This window comes from Lampetra planeri, chromosome 27, assembly GCF_965212315.1.
Source record: "Lampetra planeri chromosome 27, kcLamPlan1.2.h2, whole genome shotgun sequence".
Classification (NCBI taxonomy): domain Eukaryota; kingdom Metazoa; phylum Chordata; class Hyperoartia; order Petromyzontiformes; family Petromyzontidae; genus Lampetra; species Lampetra planeri.
Window position 1 is genome coordinate 1,240,641 of NC_136133.1, and position 19,534 is coordinate 1,260,174.

At 47.6% G+C, this 19,534-nt stretch overlaps 1 protein-coding gene across 2 annotated transcripts in view; it reads right to left on the reverse strand.

Annotated features, from left to right (window-relative positions):
* Positions 1–1,028: 1,028 nt before the first annotated feature.
* The window catches only part of LOC144727974 (AP-2 complex subunit alpha-2-like), a 48,660-nt gene continuing 30,154 nt past the window's right edge, over positions 1,029–19,534 (reverse strand). The window contains exons 16-23 of one of the 2 annotated variants that reach the window (XM_078607134.1): positions 18,560–18,634; positions 17,577–17,659; positions 16,832–16,922; positions 16,186–16,308; positions 13,799–13,915; positions 12,723–12,792; positions 11,529–11,663; positions 1,029–10,971 (exon numbers count right to left, since the gene is read on the reverse strand). In XM_078607134.1, the coding sequence (XP_078463260.1) occupies positions 10,894–10,971; positions 11,529–11,663; positions 12,723–12,792; positions 13,799–13,915; positions 16,186–16,308; positions 16,832–16,922; positions 17,577–17,659; positions 18,560–18,634 (772 nt within the window). In that variant the 3' untranslated portion in view covers positions 1,029–10,893. Of the gene's footprint in view, positions 10,972–11,528; positions 11,664–12,722; positions 12,793–13,798; positions 13,983–16,185; positions 16,309–16,831; positions 16,923–17,576; positions 17,660–18,559; positions 18,635–19,534 lie in introns of those variants that run through there. The other variant, XM_078607136.1, reaches the window with a different exon arrangement.

The following is a 19,534-nucleotide window of genomic DNA, read 5'->3' on the forward strand; positions in this document are numbered from 1 at the left end:
AACAGCAGCAGTAGTAACACGTGCTGTGTGGTAGCAATAGCAGCAGCAACAGCAGCAGTAGTAACACGTGCAGTGTGGTAGCAGCAGTAGCAACACGTGCTATGTGGTAGCAGTAGCAGCAGCAGTAACACGTGCTGTGTGGTAGCAATAACAGCAACACGTGCTATATGGTAGCAGCAGCAGTAGCAGTAACACGTGCTGTGTGGTAGCAGTAGCAGCAGCAGTAACACGTGCTGTGTGGTAGCAATAACAGCAACACGTGCTATATGGGGAGCGGTATATCGTAACTACACAATACAGGGTGCTTCACTCTCCAATAAGTATATTTAGTATACTGATGATACTATGTAGTTTATACTTTAGTTGTTTACGTGGTGGTTTAGTTACTGCAGCTACATACTATTAACATTCCTTCCCTTTATTAATGCTACCCCTATCCCCTCCCTTTGATGCTGCCAATCCTGCATAATGCACGGGCATAATGACTTTAAACCCCCCGCCCACCTCCTACGCATTTCACAAGTAGTACTAATCGCATATCTGCATTTGCCATAAATATGCTCAATTCCTCTTGATATGCTAATTATTGTGTCAAGGCGCTCTTCCCCTCCATCCCAGCTTAAATAGACACTCCAAGCCTGGGGTGTGTCATTCAGACTCTGTCTTCTCGACAGACCTGTTCTTCACCTGAGGACGGCTGCTTGCGTTGTGGCCGAAACGTCGTGAGAATTATTTTATTATGTTTTATTTGTATTATTTTATTATTTCCATTCTACGTGACTTTACCGAAAGAACCAAGAAGATGAATCCCTGCAGTCACGAAAGCTTTAAATCGAAAGTGAAGTGTGTCAAGTCATCATTACACGTGTATGCCACTCGACTTGTCTGACCATTAAAATGTTTTAGCACCCTCATCACGACTTGTTTGTTGCCTCTAGTTTGCTCTGAAGGACCTTTGTAATTGCCCAGACAAGGAATCGTAACCATCTCTCGCCTGGACAAACAATATTAACACAAGACACGGAATGTATAGCTCATTGCACGCACATATACGTATAACGATTTATTTATGGTAGTTATACACAACGTAATTTAGCATACAGGCTGATTTCACGAAAAACACCCAAATAACAATAAGATCACAATTATTTGTTTATACATCCAATCTACAGAGTATCGTGTAGCTACTGGATAACGACATTGTACACTGTGGAGGGGGGGAAATAATTCCATTACAGAAATTATATTTTAAAAAACCCCCATGAGATGCAGTCCCATTTGATAAAAGCTATTTAATGACACCGCCTTAATTCTAACCTGGTAGAGCCGAAGAAAGATTGAATCGCGGTGTCTAACGATGGTTCGATTTCATGTTGGAGAAGACGTTGCCCCTCGTTCAGTTTCGGTTGCTCAATGTTGCCACTTTTTAGTTATTAAAATTAAGTTCACATATTTGAAATTGGAAGTTGATTTGTTTCTTGTTGTGTGAGCGAGCAAGAGGTTAAAGTGTTTGCCGCATGTCACTTAAAACGCATGTGCAGTATACCAAATCGATATATATATTTTAGGTCCCTCAAATGTATCCCCTTTGATAAGTTACACTATAAGCTATAGAATCGGATTAAGTGATAACGCTTCTCGGCACCCTTTACGGAAAATAAAGTCTATAACTTATTTTAAAAGTAATCAGGATGGAGAAAACAAAGTTGCAGAAATCATCTTTGCGCTTGAGATGCTTTGACTTGACAGCGAGTTCTTTAAATGTCAAAACAAAATCCCAATGCGGTTTTGACGGCAGAACAAAAGTGAAGAGTGTGCGATCGGCTCTTTAAAAGTAAAAAAAAGAGACAACGCGGCTTGACTCGTTAGGAATACTCTCCTCCTCATTGGGTTCAGATGTAGTGGGAGGTACGATGTTTTAATAAAGTGGGGGGAGGGGGGGTGTGAATCCAGAACACGATTTTATTAATCATAAAAACGATGAAATAATATTTAAGTAAATAAAAGTAGGTGTCTCGGAAAAGTGTGTCGCTTATCGGAATCCCCCTAACACATCATGCGTTGTGCGCTGCTTGAGTGCGAATCAAAGACGATCAAAGGCTAAAGATATTTAAGACGACAATGACTGTGCGCCGTAATCATCTACACTTGCCCGCATTTCACAATGAGCTAACAAAAACGGACGGTGTGTTTACACGATACTGAAGTACGACATTGAAAGATCACGTTGCAGAAATCATACACGGCGATCCGATTAAACGCATTACAACGTGGCACGTTATGTTACTTTCACAAAAAGATCTTTCCCCAGACTTTATGCCAATCGTAGTCAGTGTTATGTCAAAGACGAAGAAGCCAATGGAAGTTGGGTAAAAGCAGCTATTGATGCCTGAGCTAAGACCATCAACAACTCGCTAGAAAAAAACAAACTTGAAAACCCAGAATCGCAACTGGTGGCAGCTCAAAGCTCCGAGCCAACCTGGCCACCTCCATGTGTTGTCATCATCACTTTACTTGCCAAATGGGATGGGCTACTGCGATTGTGAGTCGTTGCATTCACAATGCGACAATGAACAGCTCCTGCGTTTTGTCGTCTTTCTGGCGAGTGCTGAGGATCAATGCGGCCACGGATTTGGCCGGTAGCCATGTAATGTATCCACCGACGTCTTTTGGATGGGGGAAAAGGTAAGGTAAATATATATATATTTTTTTATTTATGACCAGTGCAATTGCTAGTGTGCATAATAAATTAGCAGCGTTGGTCTGTAAAGGGGTGTCATATGTACGATTGCATGGAATATATATGTGAAAAACACATTTATAATATACGATTTTAAGAATGGATAATACAGTTTTAAAATTAATTACAACTTTTAAAAGGGAGCGTGTATACTATTTACTCAGCACGCAAATTGAATGCATTGAACAGTTAAAACATTTTAATGCCAGTGTTAAAATAAACCTAATTACCCTGCGGCCTTAATTTTGGACCACCCCGTATATATGGTGACCAGCGAAAAGCTATCGCTACAAAGTACAATGGCGGAGCCAGGATTTTCAGGTAGGGGGGCAACCCCTCCAGCAATGAAAAATGATAGAGGAGTTGTTAGTAAGTAAGGACTTGTCCCTTGCTTTTTATTCGACGCGTGTGCGGCGATGGCGCAGCCATCGATCGAGGGTCGAATTAGAACCGTGTGTGATCGGCATCGCACTCGCTGAAAGTGAATGCCTTTAGGGAAGTCGTGTGCTGTATACGCAACTGCGCACAATTCTGAGTCACTTATAACCGCTTTGCCGTTACTTATTGCCAATTATGGACTCAGACTATTGTCCTATCATCTCATAGAGTCCCTGGCACATGATAGTATGCTACACAGTGGCAGTGGGGGTCGCAAATGCCGATGTATTACTAATAAACCCCAATGATCCGATCAAAATTAGGAATTTCGATCGGATCATGGGGGGGGGCACGTGCCACCCCCCACTGGCTCTGCCAGTGACAAAGTACATCCCACCCCGCTAACCAGTGTGGTCATGCAGCCAATGGAATGCGGTGGCTTCATGATTGACTATGACATCACGATTGACTATGACATCACCAGCGTGAAGACGGGCCACGTGGCCGGGCTGCAGTGGTACACCGCCTACTGGCGTGTAGCGGTCAGTGACCACGTGTTGGATTCGTTACTTTGCAAAGGCGTCCTCATTGAGAGGCTCGTCAAGGTTAGATTTCATTTTCACGTATTCCTTTCAAATAAATGTAAACATATGTATTCGGCTTTCACCGATTGCTGTACGGTAAAATCTCCATGCGTCCAGAAAGTGATTTTTTACTTGAAATCTACCAATGAAAGCCCGTATTGCTATGGGGGGGGGGGGGGGGCTGTTTAGCTTTGGGGGTCGAGTCTTCACCCAGGAGGACTGCTCAGGGCGAACTTAATGCACATCTCACAAAGGGCATTCTTTCTCCAAACACTGCTGGGCGAGGCCACGCCCACTCTGTGGTGCGGGTGATCGTGGGGGTCACTTGGCCATTACTCACGCGGCTTGGTGAAGGTGGGCAGCAAACAGGCGGGGACAGGTGCATGGTGCAACAATGGATTCTGCTGCTCTGCCCATTGTTGGGGCCCAGCTTTCTACAATCCGTCGTGCATGCTGCAAGCCGATACACAACGACCCAGGGTCATCGCCGCTTAGCTTCCGAGATCTGACAAGAGCTGTGCACATTCCGAGTGAGTTTGGTCAAAGGCTCCATTTCTCAAAACTTTACATTGGTTCAATTTGTTTTTTACGATTTAACCCAGACACTAGATTAACCTGGTTTCTTATATATTGAGCATTGTGTGCCAAACATGAAACGCGATCAACATTCACGTGTTTATAAAGATAAACACGGGGAATTATCAACACTGCAACTTTTTAATCCTTAATTAGTTCCGAACCCATGCAGTAAACATTGCTGACAACGTTGAAGTACAGAGTGAAAATAACAGGATTGTTTTTTTTTACAGTTTTTGTAATGCCAAGTTTATGTGCATTATTTGAACGATGACGTGCGTGTGCGACATCTGTAGTTCCATAAATGTTGTGAATCGTCAGCCGCACATTTTTTCAAGCCCCAATTTCACTGTAAGACGATTTTCCCGATTCGCTTAAAAGAGAACTCAAGCGATCCGTCTGTTCTCCGCGTGACACCATACATTCACTTTTAAACAGAAACACATTTAAGCAATTTCCATTGGGTTAACGGTTAACACTACGATTTGGATCGTTTTAAATAGGGAAAATGCAGTACATTGAAATCGATACCTAGAAAGCAATGCAGACGAAAGATGTTCATATTGCACATGGCCGTGCATGCAATAAAGCAAACGTTGGTTTAATATTGGTCACGAAAGCCCGGTTATCCATAAAAGGTTTTTTGGGTTAGATCGCATAAATGTATCGTTAAACCCGCCACCATCCCACACAGCCAATTAGTAAATCATGCCGCCTGATGATGCTAGTTGTAATTACTGGCAAAACGGCGTACTCGAATGGAGGGTGGGTGGATAGCAACTCGAATTGTAACTGTTGTGGGTTTGCTCTCTTACACACCTGCGCGCTGAACTAGTAACGAATTGGCATATTTTGTTTACGTGACAAACCTTACTAATTGGTCGTGTTGGGTGGGGGCGGGTTTAACGGTTGCTTAGTTTGTACGATATCATAGATTTCACGTTGTGCTACCAAGCGCTGGCTACTGGCGGCGCAGTCACTGCGTGCACCACGCGTGGTCACGTATACACGCACCATACATAACCCACACGCCAATAAAAATAACACACACACACAGGGTGCTGCCACTCGGTATGCAGCATATGGGGCAAAGTAAAGTTTCCGTATTTTTGGGCCTCTAGTCTCCCCGCCTCTCAATTTATTACCTTTGGTGTAAAAGTCAACAGCTGATAAAAATGTAACTCCAAATCTGCGAATATAACCGCGACCTCCACCACCTCCTCTTATCTGGGTCTATGCCTCGACTGCAAGGTTGTGAATGCCGGCACGGCACACGGGGGTGGCTGGATAGCACCACGCCCGGCCGCCTTTGTCTCCCTCGTGGCAATGTTTACACATTGCACCAGATAATCGTGAGTTTGAGTCAGCCTAGAGGCGACCCAAGACCAGTTCATATAAATCAGCGTTCTTCACAATTGTCAGAGGTTTAGGCCACTTGCGCCGAGAAGACATCGTCAGTGTGAGTAGGTTCGCCACATATTTGAAACCATTGTTGGGTTTGACAGTAGCACGCTGATGATGGGGTGGTGTTTTCACATTGGTGTATTGTCGGGGGCCGCACTAAAGGCCACCAGGGACCGACAATGGCCCGCGGGCCTTGCAGTGAAGGACACTGGCCTACTAGGACTGTGCATTGACTGCGATGCATTTGTCCAACTCCATTGAGCAACCTGTTAAATATTGAGCGATTGTTAAGGTCGCAGTGGCTTCAGGTTAACAGGCAAATGAATGAATGCAGGAGGGGGGGAGGGGGTGAATTTGAGAAAACAATTAGAATCCTTTGAGCAGCACCCTGATAAAACGCGTGTACATGTGCGCACATCTATCGATTACGGGTCACCAGACATTTGCACGGATATCCCCACCCACCCCGTAAAGCCTTGAACAGACGGCCCAGGGAAATGCTGTTGGCGAGCCCCAGTGAAGGCGACCGACACGGCACACGACGAGGTGGGTGGCCAACAATCTTACGCCCGACCGTCTTTGTCTCCCCGGTGGCGATGTTTACTGCACACCACACCAGGTACTCGCGAGGCGGATTCGACTTGGGGGAGGGCCCGGCACCAATTCAGATAATCGTCACCTGCTTGTTGGTGGCTGTGAGCGGGAATCCAACTCTGGACGCCGGGTTCGTAGCGCAGTGCGCTAACCACTACGCAACCGCCCCGCCGCACATGGGCACACACCCGTCCTATACACGTGCGCATCCGTGCATAGGAACCCGTACACACCACACATCCTACACACACACACACACGTAACCATGCGCATAGCTGCGTACAATTAAACTACACACGTACATATACACCTGGAAACATTTTTCACATGTTCACTGACATACAAACGACGTCCACGAGACTGTGAAGCCACACCACACGATATCACACACCTGCAGAACCATGCAACTTGTGTTGAGCCGCTTTAAATATAGTCCGTAATAACCCTTGAATCACATAATTTAATCACCATGGTGGGGGGAGGACTGGGTTTTAAGGATAGGGAAGACAAAAATCAACCAAGAGTTGTTTTGCACACCGCCGCCACCACCCCCCCCCTCCACCACCAACGAAAAACCACGACAGCATAAACGACAGCGTTGAAGTTGCTCAACACCACGGATCCTCACTTTCACAGAAACTCGAGAGCCGGACAGCAAATCGGTGGAAGGGGGGGGGGCATCGTCACACGCGACGGGATTCACAATGGCCATGAAAAACAACAACAAAGTCAGATCCGACCTGGCGGGGACATCACATCCAACGTGGATCACACGGGGCACCGACGATAGATTTCGCGTGGGCACGCTCATTGTTGGGTCTGCACACCGCCGCGTCCGTAATGAATGTGTGCGTAGACGGGCGAGTGGCATTCCGGAACAATGTCGCCTACGGCAATACCCCCGGTTCACGTCGGGGGTGCGTTTCCTGAAATAGGTGCGACGACGGATATCGAAACGACGTCAAATCGAAGGGTAGGTAGTAGGTGGGTGGTGGAGGCGAAGGCTGAGAGGCGACGGGATAGGAGAGAGGACGGATGATGATGATGATGCTGCTGCTGTCAGCGACGCGAGTTTGGTGCGAGGTTGAGGCGACGCAAATCAGGTAGTGGCGGTGTGAATCATCAAGTGACTACGTAGTTGCGAAACAACGTAAATCGGGGTATACTGCTGTACAAGCGAACAAGAAGCGAGCGGGTGGCGCATCTCAAACGAGTTCTGCTGTGGGGTTCTCTATCGTAAAAACACGAAGGTTTGGAAGAAAAAAAATCCCCTCCTAGCTGAAATCACTCCTCGCCCATCCGGGATCGGTAAAACGCCTCTCTCGTTGATGTTAAACAAATGTTTTGGCACAGCAGGGGGGGGTGCGAACGTGGTTTGGAATTAGAAGTCGCTCTGTACCATAAGTTAAATGCCCTTATCCCGACAACTGGCTGACCACCACCACCACCAGATGAGCCCCACTCGGATCATTCAGGTATGTGATCAATTACTTTTACACATCATATGACCATCTACACGCACATTATATTAACAGTATACATGTTTTATATTTTTGTGTACGGGGCAGTGCTTGGAAATGTATCCAATCCTCAAATATACATCACATATAACCGTATACTATTAGTAGGTTTATGTATACAGTACACACATAATATATAAGCATTAAACATCCTGAATTGTACATGTGTTCCGATAGATTACATGCCATACCGTTTAATATCACATGTGCTTGTGTACTTTATACATACATGTGCCAACGCATGTATGATGGTGTGGTCGTGTTTCGAAAGTGGCAGTGGTTGAAGTTCGGCTCATTCACGGACGAGTTCGATGAACATTCTTGTCTGATTCACGTATCCAAAAAGTTTACAATTTCCGCAAGACACTCACGCCCACCAACTCAGTCCCGCACTTATCTAATAAAAGGATTCTGGACACATCACCGAACACCGCCTGTAACTCACTCCCACCCACGGTGTTTATAAATGATGCACGAATGAGTTCGTAACATTATCCACGTGCAGCTGCGCCCATGCAGGGCAGGGAGACCGAGGTTGTGGCCGCTCGTTTGCCGAAATAGTTCTGGTGTCATTACGCGATCGGGCGGAGGTAGCGATGAAGGGTGGGGGGGTACGTGAAACGACATCGGTTTCTCCGTCAACATTTAAAAAAAGACGTCCTATATATTAAATCGATTGCATTTTTTTGGAACCATGAAGCGCACAAGACATTCAGAATTTAATTCACCACATTGGCTTTTGAGAAGCGACAGTGATAGAAGTTAGTCCACAGGCTCACATCAGGATCACACGCGATACAATCACGAATCTTATTTAAAAAAAAAAAATCACGTTCGTGGGTAAGCAATCAATACACGCGTTACCAAAGCGGCACTGACCAACAACTCTGACAAATTGGTGCACCAGCCCAGACCAAACGGTTGTGTTGTATCTCTGTGTGCTGGTTATCCCGGGGGTGCGCGTGGGGCAGGAAGGCCCACTGAGAAGGCCAACGCAATGGGGAGAAGGTAACTTGTCCGCAGCAACTGATACAGCTCGTCACTCGCAACGTGTTAGTTCGCGATTGACAAGCAGGCAAAACCAAAAAATATTAGGACATTTAGTTTTTTTTTTTAAAGGGTCCATAACCACAGATGGTATTTTTAAGTCAAAATGTTATCAATCACGCGTGAATACAGTGACCATAAATAGAGATTGGTACCATCAGAGTTTACCGCGTCGTTTGCTACACCAAACTGCTGATCTGGCTGACAAGCATGTGGGGTGGGGGGTGGGGGTGCTGTAATGGGATTCAAAACTGTTGCTACGGGAGGCGGTGGAACTCCTCGATTAGACATTTCCGTCTTGAATAACAAACAAAAACTTCGAGTAGACATCTACAGGATGAAACTTCGCTTGTAAAACGTGGGGGGGGGGGAGGGTGTGTGTAACAAGCCCAAAACAAGATGCTGCAAGTCAACTTTCTTGATCTTGTCGCCAATTTCTCGATAACAAAAAAGAAATAATTTACATTTTAAACACAGCCCCCACCCCCCCCGCCGCTTTTAATTGGTGCAGATTTTTTATTCTCGGGAGGTAGCTTAACACTGCAGTAGTGGGGACGCAGTTTTGCAGTCCTTCCCCAATAGTTTACTGCCGAAGCAGGAGGTATTGCCTCTACTTATAGCGAGGTGAATTTCATAATCGCGGAGAGATTTCTCATATGTATTTGTATATATATTTTAAGCCCAAGTAAGAAGAACGTACTTTATTTTTCTCCTTCGGCCTGGGCATATTTGTATAATACATCATGATAATGTAACAGTTTAGTTCGAATAATTAAGATCCAAACAAAAATAACCCCCTTCCCTAAGTGGCTAACGAGATCAACAATGTCATTGCTTTCATAGCTTCCTTGGAATTCCACGACTGTTGTGCATGCCCGTCGACACAATGCGAAGAGAAGGTATGGAGGGAAAAGCGGTAAACTCTCAAAGATGTAACAGGGAAACGAATCATCAACATGTCTCGTTTGGCCAATCCTGTTGTCTTTTAATCTCTCGCTCGTAAGAGCCTTTTAAATACCAATCACTCCTCCCGTGCAATGTTGTCACACGTGTGCATGTGAGTTTGTGTATGTAACACTATAAGTGCATTTAAAGCATCGCATCACCACTATTCTGGGGAACATCCTACACATGAACATGACCTCGAGCTGTGCAAAAAAAACCCCACTTTCTTGAGGATGTGAAAAGGAAGTCTGAAATGGTGTACGGAAATAAAACGTGCGAAATTTCTTCGGAATCAGAAGCGTAGCTTTTACTCAAGTAGTCAGAGTACGAGTGGCCAAGGCCCATCACCTCTGCGAGCCCCGAATGCCCGCAAACGAGACGAAAAAAAATCGCCAAAATGCCCCCCCCCCCTCTCCCATGGCTGTCAGAGCCGCAGCGTATTTTAGCTTAATTCTGAGTCTCAAGCATTCCCTACGCTCACACCTGATTAGTCATCAGGAAGGTTTTTAATTTAGTTTCAGTCGGCCAATGTCATGGGGGAACCAATCACAACAGTGGAATGTATTAAGAGCTGGGTGCAAGGACAAGATTGGGTAGGAAATGAAGGTCAGGTTCAGTGTTCAAAGGATTTCCAGGCTGAGGGTTATACAATTGGCCTGGGAGGGTCAGGGGATGGGGGGGGGAAGAATAAATCACAATTGATGTAAGGCTCCAGCCAAGGGGAGATCAGATATACACGGCTCTAGAGTTCATATGACGTGGACAAAGCGATAGCGAGAGAGCGGGAGACAGCGAGCGAGCGAGTGAGCAGAGGAGCACGCAACAATGCAGCACGATCTCGGAAGCGTGAATCCACGACACGAGGGTGGGGGGCGGGGAGCGGTGGAAGAGGTGGAGGGAATCCCTCCAAATCGATTTTTCAATCGGAAGTACGGACGAAGCGGGTGGGGTGGGGGGGGTGGCCTTTACCAGAACGTGGGAGAGGAAACGACAATGGGCACGACACGTGGAGAGAGGAAGGAGGCGGCATGGCGGAGAGGGGAGGGACAGCGTTTGAGTGCGTGAGAGACTGACGCGCGGGGATGGGGGGGGAGAAGAGCGGAGTTCAGAATTGTTCGGCGAGGAGCTCGCAAAGCCTTTTGGAGACGCTCTCTTTGCTCGTGCGCAGCGTGAGGCGGTACATCTGCACACGCGCGCACACACACCGCACACACGCGCACACACACCGCACACGCGCACACACACACCGCACACCAAAAAAAAGACAACACTGTTGGGGCAAGCGCTGTTAACGAGCAACTATGAAAATCGGCATACGAGGGGGTGGGTGGCCAGCACCAGGCCTGGCCGCCTTTATCTCCCTAAGAATGTTTACTACACAACGCTATGGTCGGTACTCATGCGAGTTGGATTCGACCTAGGGGGGAAGCCCAGGAACGGCTCAGATAATCGCCACTGGCGTTGGCCACAAGCGGGAATCGAACCCTCGGCCTGCAGGGGTCGTAGTGCAGCACACTAACCGCTACGCTTACCGCTCCCCACACACACACAACAAAACACATACAAGGCACTAAAAACGACCACTCAAAAGTCTGAGCTGCTGCCCTCCAGTTGGCTGGAGGGTGAACATTTGGCGATAAGTTTTGTCCAATCCCGGCCCAGCCGGCTCAAAAGAGGTAAATGGCCAACGAAGAAGAAGCGTACATCGTCAACACCACCAACGAGCGCGCACACTCATACCTGCGCTTGCAGGTTGGGCTCCAGTCGCAGGAGGCAGCCGATCTGCAAAGTCTTCGTTTGGATGATTCCTGCCCCCACATAGTTGTCCGGGTTGGGGTCGACTCTTTCCAGCATGGCCATGCCAAACCCAACCAGCTGATACACACGTGTGCACAAGATTGCAAGCGCACACACACACACAAACATAATAAGTCCTCGCTTCAACGCGCGTGTTAACATACTCTTAGGTTTTGTCGGTAAAGTCAGGTAGGTAAAAATATTAAATTAAAATTAATGAAAGTAATAATAGAAATAAAATAAAATAATAAATCACGACGTTTCGGAGGCAACACAAGTCTCCGTCATCAGGTGGGACCGTCACAGCCAGATTTACTGTCTCAAGTGAGGCAAAAATTCCAAGATACAAGTTCTTAAATACAAGTTAAGGGGGGAGGAGGGGGGGAGGGGCTTATCTGAATGTGGTAGCCAATGAAAGGAACGTATTGGGGGGGGGGCGGGGCTAAAAGAGAACAACAGGTGCACATGCTAAAGGTGCACATGGTGCTAGAAGAGAACGACAATGCACATGTTGTTTTACCCAGTGTTGGTTGACAATCCAAATACAAAAACACGTGTGTTAAACGCGTGTGTTAACACAACGCGTTTTCGCCATAATGCGAAGTGCTCACGAGGGAACACTTTTTGCACAACGGGGGAGGGGAACGTCATGACGCGGAACGCGCTCCGTTATAACGCAGACTCGGAGCACTCGACGACGAACCACGTTCTTGAGCTGCGCAGCCGAGTGGTACGGTGACACCGCCATCGTACTGCGTGTGCGTAGGAGTACCTCGTACCTCGCCAAACTTTATCGTGATATGTTATTTATGGGAAAACTATTTTTGCTTCACGCGGAACTTTTCAGGAACGCATCTCCTGCGTTAACCGACGAAATTTTGTATTGAGAGCGCATAGTTGTCTTTGACAAAAACATTTACAATTCGAATGGGTTTACTACTCTCCAACACGCCGGTGTGCTGAACGAGTAACTATTTGGCATGTTTTGTTTACATGATACATCTAAGCGTCTGTGTCGGGTGGTAGCGGGTTTAACGACACATTTATATTCATGTGATCTAACCCAAAAAAAACCCTCAATTATAAACCTTCATTCATTCCGTTTTACATCGTTCCCCATCGCTGGTACACACGCACCTTGGCTTTGGTAACCTCTAGTTCCATTGGTGCGGTTGCCTTGAAGATTCTCTGGGCTTCTTGTTGTGGGCTGCACTCGCACGGACACGGAAAAACAAGCAACGTTTAGCCTTTCTTTACACCGCCATCAACCGATAACGATGGCGTGGGTATGCCCCAGCGGCCTGAACATACCGCTCGGGCTAGTGCTCTTAGCGAGCACCTATGATTTCCAGCACGGCACACGAGGGGGTGGGTGGCTAGCACCACGCCCGGCCGCCTTCGTCTCCCTCGTGGCAATGTTTACACATTGCACCAGATAATCGTGAGTTTGAGTCAGCCTAGAGGCGACCCAGGATCAGATCATATAAATCAGCGTTCTTCATTAATTTTCAGAGGGGGGGTGCCACTTTCCCCTATAAGACATCATCAGTGTGAGGGCCACCACACACATTTGAAACCATTGGGGGTGTGACAGCTACACGATGATGTGGGGGGTGTTTTCACATTTGTGTATTGTCGGGGGCTGCACGTCAGGGGTCGCACTAAAGGCCACCCGTGGCCCGCGGGCCTTGCAAAAAGGAATATTGATATAAATCATGACGGGTGTTGGCCATGAGCTGGAATCGAACCTCGGGCCACCAGGTTTGTAGCGCAGTGAGCTAACCACTGCGCCACCGCTCTCCACCACACAAAAAGACAAAGATCCCCCGTGTAGCCTTAACAGACTGTTGGGGCAGGCGCTGTTAGCGTGCAACCTATGAAGGCCGGCACAGCACACGAGGGGGTGGGTGGCCAACACCACGCCCGACCGCTTTTGCTTCCCCAGTGGCGATGCTTACACACCGCACCAGGTACTCATGAGGCCGAGTCGACCTAGGTGAGGCCCAGGACCAGGTCAAATAATCGTCACTTGCGTTGGCCGTGAGCGGGATTCGAACTTGGGTCGCCGTGTTCGTAGCGCCAGCACGCTAGCCGCTGCACTACCGGCTTCCCACCACACACGCGCGCAGACGTGTCTACTTCTCCAGACTGCGCGGTCTGCCAAGTCTCCTCGGCTGGCAGCGAAACGAAGCTGTGGGGGGCACGGGCAGCACCTGCTCAGCTGCTTCCAGCGTGCGAAGAAGTCCTGCGAGGCCATCTCAGTCGGCTGAAAGAACTTGTTGAGAACGACGGGGAGCTGCATCGTGATGCTTTGCATGGAGCCCCCATAGCTGGTGCATGGATGCACGCACACGTCCATATGCACCACGCACAAAAGACAAAGATCCCCCTTATAGTCTTAACAGACCGTTGGGGGGGAGGGGGGCAAGTGCCGTTAGCGAGCAGCTCCTATTGCGCACGAGGGGGTGGGTGGCCAGCATTGTCCTCGGCCACCTTTGTCTCCCCGCTGGTGATGCTTACACGCCACACCAAGTCGTAATTTAAGGCCGAGTCGACCGAGATGAGGCTCGGGATCCGTTAATCGCCACCGATGTTGATCGCCTTGAGCGGGAATCCACCCTCTGGTGGTGCGGTGCGCTTACCCTTACACTACTGCGCCCCACTGCGTGCACACATAAGCACACGTACGTTAGTAGATATACATGCGTGTAAAACACATTCATTCACTTGCATTGATTTACTCAGGAAGGCCTCGCCGAGTTTTACACTCATCAGCGGAGTAGCGCTCTGGTTTTTGACAAGTTGGGGGCGACAACTCTTCGTGTTTTGTTTGGCCAAGCGAGTAGATTTGCGGGCCATTATTCTCATTTGGGAAATGTGGACCTTAACGCCCCAGCGCCACGTCCCCTCCTCCTTCTCGAATAGCGCCATGGGATCTTCAACGTCCACCGTCAAGCAGACGGTGTGCAGACATTTGCGGTTCGTACCCACCCCCCTCCGCGCAGGATTAAACAGGGCGGCCACGGGGCTGTAACCTTAAACCTCGGCAACAAGCGGCTGACGTGCTACCACTCGGTCACGTTGACGCCCACATACACAGCAGAACCCCTCCTCCTCTTAGGGAAGGTAATTGGTTCCATGAAACCGATTGTCGAGTGATTTGTTTGTTAAGCGAGTATAGGGAATGCACGTTAAGGGCTAAATTCGTTCCGATAGCAACAAAAGTTACCCCCTTTCTCATCGAAAAAATTTACTTTGTAATATTAAACAATTAATATCAATACATAAAGATACTAACAACATCATAAACACATTAAAATAAAGACGGTTAATCAATGCATTCATTCATATTTACTGTACCTACAACAGCCCATCGTTAACAGGGGATTGGTCGGTAAGCAAAAACATTGGGCTCTATGGAGGCCTGTCGTTAAGCGATTAGTCATTAACAGCGGGGGGAGGTCGTTAAAAGGGGTTCTACTCTATTATACACCAGAGGTGTGGACTCGAGTCATGTGACTTGGACTCGAGTCAGACTCGAGTCATGAATTTGATGACTTGCGACTCGACTTGGACTTGCATAACAATGACTTTGTCCCACCTATGAGATGTGGACTCGAGTCATGTGACTTGGACTCGAGTCAGACTCGAGTCATGAATTTGATGACTTGCGACTCGACTTGGACTTGCATAACAATGACTTTGTCCCACCTCTGCTATACACTACACTACATTATACACTATACTACTATTTCCTACACATTGGGCTCTAAGAAGGCCCGTCGTTAAGCAATTAGTCGTTAATAGAGGTCGTCGTTAAGAGGGGTTCTACTCTATGCAAGTTGAAGACAAGCTCGCATGGTGATGCTGCACGGGCAGTGGTGGACAAGCACAAATAACCAACAACCATTCGTCAATAACGCTGCTTCAAAATAAAACATACGATTGGCAATGTTCCTGCAGTGCCCCCATGTTTAGAGGGGGACTGCACGTAAAGCCACATGGCCATCGCATGGCTCGCCGATTAGGCACTCGGCGAGTGCTCCAGAGGATGAGAGGATACCAGAATCTTTATTGAGACTGCTGGAGGAATCCAATGAGCTATGAAGCTCTGTTTTGGGTCCGCAAGTTACAACTAAGAGTTTAACAGGTGCCCTGAATAGGGCTCAATCGTTACCATCACCACCACCAAATAGTACTAAAACCCTAACCACCTTCACAGTAAACCCATAGCCATAACCTCAAAACTATGAACCATAACCTCAATACTGTGAAACATATCCACACGCTAAAATCGTAAGTCTAATAAAAAACACAATCCATTACTTCTTAGCATAAACCAGAACACAAACTTGAACACGAATTTGACCCCAAATGGCTCACAGACCCCAATCCTTAACCCAAGCATATCTCAACGTCTGAACCATTTGAACGATTAACTACAAAACCCTTTACCCCTGAACCTTTCCATTTAACATAAACACAACCTCTATGCCTTTACCCTAACAGCAGCTTCGTAAGGCCAACAACACGCTCAAGCCCTCTCACACCCTACCCCGTCTCTGTGTGTGGCCGAAGAGAAGGAGTTTCTGGGTCTCACCGGAACTGGATGGTAAGGAGAGGTGCGTCGCTGAAGTCGTCCAAGCACTCGACATTGATCATCTGCTGGACCTGGGCCCCACCGTCGATCAGCGGCTCCACTGTGCGAGCCTCCACCGCCAGCTGTGCCAAGGGGCCCCCGTGCAGTCAAGGAGGCTATCGTTTGCGGCCAGGGTCGCTTTGGAAAGAATAAGTTAATATCTCGGTGGGGCTTTGCCTGGTAGGACAGGGATGGTTTTAAATGTTGTATTTGTGTGTTTTGGGCGATTTGTTAACCCTTTCTTGGACTGTTCATAATAATGAAATCCACAGCAAGATTTCACACCTGATGAAGTTTGCTTGTGTTGCAGTCGAAACGTCGTGATAATTTTTACTGTTTAATATTTGTATTATTTTATTATTTCCCTTCTTTGTGACTTTACCGAAAGAACCAAGAATATGAATCCCTGCAGTCACGGAAGCTTTAAATCAAAATAAAAAAAACACATCTATATTTACGCGACCTCACCCAAAAACCTCTATTATGGATAATATTGGTTGCGAAAGAGTGCGTGTTAAATTAATCCACATCATAAAAAAAAAAAATCGCATTTTTTGTCATCATTCTTTTTTATGTCGCAATAAAAGAAGCTGGTGCAACAAGGATATGGTTTTTCAGCTCTCCGGGGCACGCGACGGTGGGCGAGAAGCTCTGGAACTGAACGGACGTCTTGTTGCCGTAGAAAAGGCAGACGCGGCCTGCGTGATGGGGGCAGACGCAAGAACGAGCATGGCGCCTCCTGTTAGCTCTGAGACAGACTCAGGTGCCCGCGGACGGATCTGTTTCATTAGCCAAGGGCTTGATGCACCCTGTGGAGGCACCACTAAATGACGGGATTAATAAAGGTGCAGGCACTGCCACATTCAGCTACCTGGGTGATTAGATTTTGCCACACGGGAGCCAGCAACTCATTTTTTAATTACTGCCCAAATATGGCTCTGACAGCGCATGTCAGCGTCATCGCGTGCAGCTGTGTGCGTGGCCGGGAATGAAAATCTTGCTGCTGCTGCTGCCAGGATGTTAGTGGAGTGTGCTCATTGACATCTTGACGCTTAAGTACACAGACAAAATATTCCCCCTATAGCCTTAACAGACTGTTGGTACAAGTGCTGTAAGAGCACCTACGAAGGCTGGAACGGCACACGAGGGGGGGGGGGGGTGGCCAGCACCACGACAATGCTTAGACACCACACTAAGTATTAATTTGAAGACCTAGGGGAGGCCCACAACCGGTTTAGCTAATCGTCACTTGTGTTGGCTGTGAGCGGGAATCGAACTCGGATTCGTAGCGCAGCGCGCTAACCGTTTCACACACGCACACACACACACAATCCCCCTCGCCACTCACTTACCTAGATTCTGTCTGTATTCAGACTTGACTCCGATCTGTAGCAGCTGATTTTCAAACAAAACCCCATTGTTCTTGCACACAAACCTAAGGGACAAAGACAACATCACATATACGCACTCGTGTTGCAAATTTATATTTTTCTATATATATTCTCGTATTGTTCCCTTAATAGGAGCAACCTTTCTGTTAAAAACTGTTTGTGACCTTCCTCAGAACGACTATTGTTATAATTAAGTCATCCCAATTAAGATTTAGATTGCATTGCTGCAATGCTGTCTGATATGGACCAGATATGCATTTGTGATTTTGTCTTAACCACTGACCAAGTTTCTTTTTTTAAACATGGAGAGGGCTAAATAGAAGTGTATATATATATTTTAATCTTAACACTACACTAAAAAAGGTAGGTATATACAGTTTTCACAATATAATTGTTTATTACATTCAAGGCTTTACTGGGGACCTTTGTTTGTGTGTCCATCGTGGATTTGGGATTAGAAGCCTGGCCCCTATCAGGGGTGAGGTCACGTGATGGGCGTATTCACTGTGAGATCAGCCCCCCCTCCCCCTCCCAAATCAGCTCTTTGTCTCAGCATGCATTGCAATTTGCAAAGGACAGAAGGGCGCTTCCAATTTCACCCCATGGAGCGGTAGTGTGCCAATTGCTGGGTGAAATTCAGCGAAACAGGGCCCGTGTGCATTTGTGTGCATGTGTGAACATGTGCACACGTGCGCCTGTATTATTTTACACGGTGTGCGTACACATACGGGCAATACATAGAGTAAAAAAGAAACGGTTCAGGCCGAGTGGCCCACAGTAAAACTGGAGGAAGAGCGACCACCCACACGCAGCCGCGACTCCTGTGCAGGATCGGGCATCCCCTTCCACTGAACGGCGGACGGTCAGACTAACACTTTGGCCGGATGCGCAGTGGGACGCATGACGGAGGGAGGTGCGGGGGAACTAGGGGTCGGACATCTTACTTGTTAAAAAGCTCATCGGCGCCATGCAGGGCGCTGTCATCAGAGAGTGAGACGGGCGGGGAGAGAGTGCGCTGGCTGCACACAATACCCGATGTGCATACACGCACGCGCACACACACACGCGCGTACGGTCAAACAGCAACAGGGCACACACACTTACAACTGCCCGCGCATCCACGTCAGTTCACGTGCTGACATGTGCACGCACAGCAAAGTGTACACCTGTGAGCACACACTTGCGTTGGGGCCCTCTTTTTATTCATGAAAGAGCCCCAATGGTTCCGATGTCATGCCATGAATGCAGCCTGCCGCTGACTGTCACATGCCGAGTAACCTCGGTTTCCAAGCATTTCGCGGGGATGTATGTACACGTGTGCATGTTGAACCTCTTTTGCACCGTACGTAGCCGACCGTGATAAATCCGAGGAAGGACAATCTAAATACAAAAGTCAGTTCTAAAAGAAATCAATTTGTTAATCTAGACGATTTAAAAGTGCATAGCTCCAGGGGCTTCCTAATATTGGAAGAGCGTTCCAGACGGCTGCAGAAATGCACCTGAAGGCGCGTGATGCGGTGACCCTTTTTTGTTCGGTGGCCAGCCAAAAGCTGCCAAAAGCAGGAAAGCACCAAAATAACTGAATGATGGACCTACGCAAGGAGGCACCCGCCCCCCCCCCCCCCCGTTGCTTGCGCCACCATTATTAAAATTAATATTACGAGCGACACGCCACACACGCAGAATCTTGGAATATTTATCTACGCGGACGACATCGCTCTCGCTAAGCGAGCATCAAGCCTCGAAAAAAGGTAGCTACACCCTTTTCCGAGGACCTTAACAATGATGCGGATGGATTTTGGATATTGGCAACTGCATTCCGCTTAACCGGCGAGAAAATGTCAAAATGACGCGTCTTTCAGCAGCAAGAAAGATCCTGAAAAAAAGCCATCACCAAAATAAATCTCAAGAGTTACTCT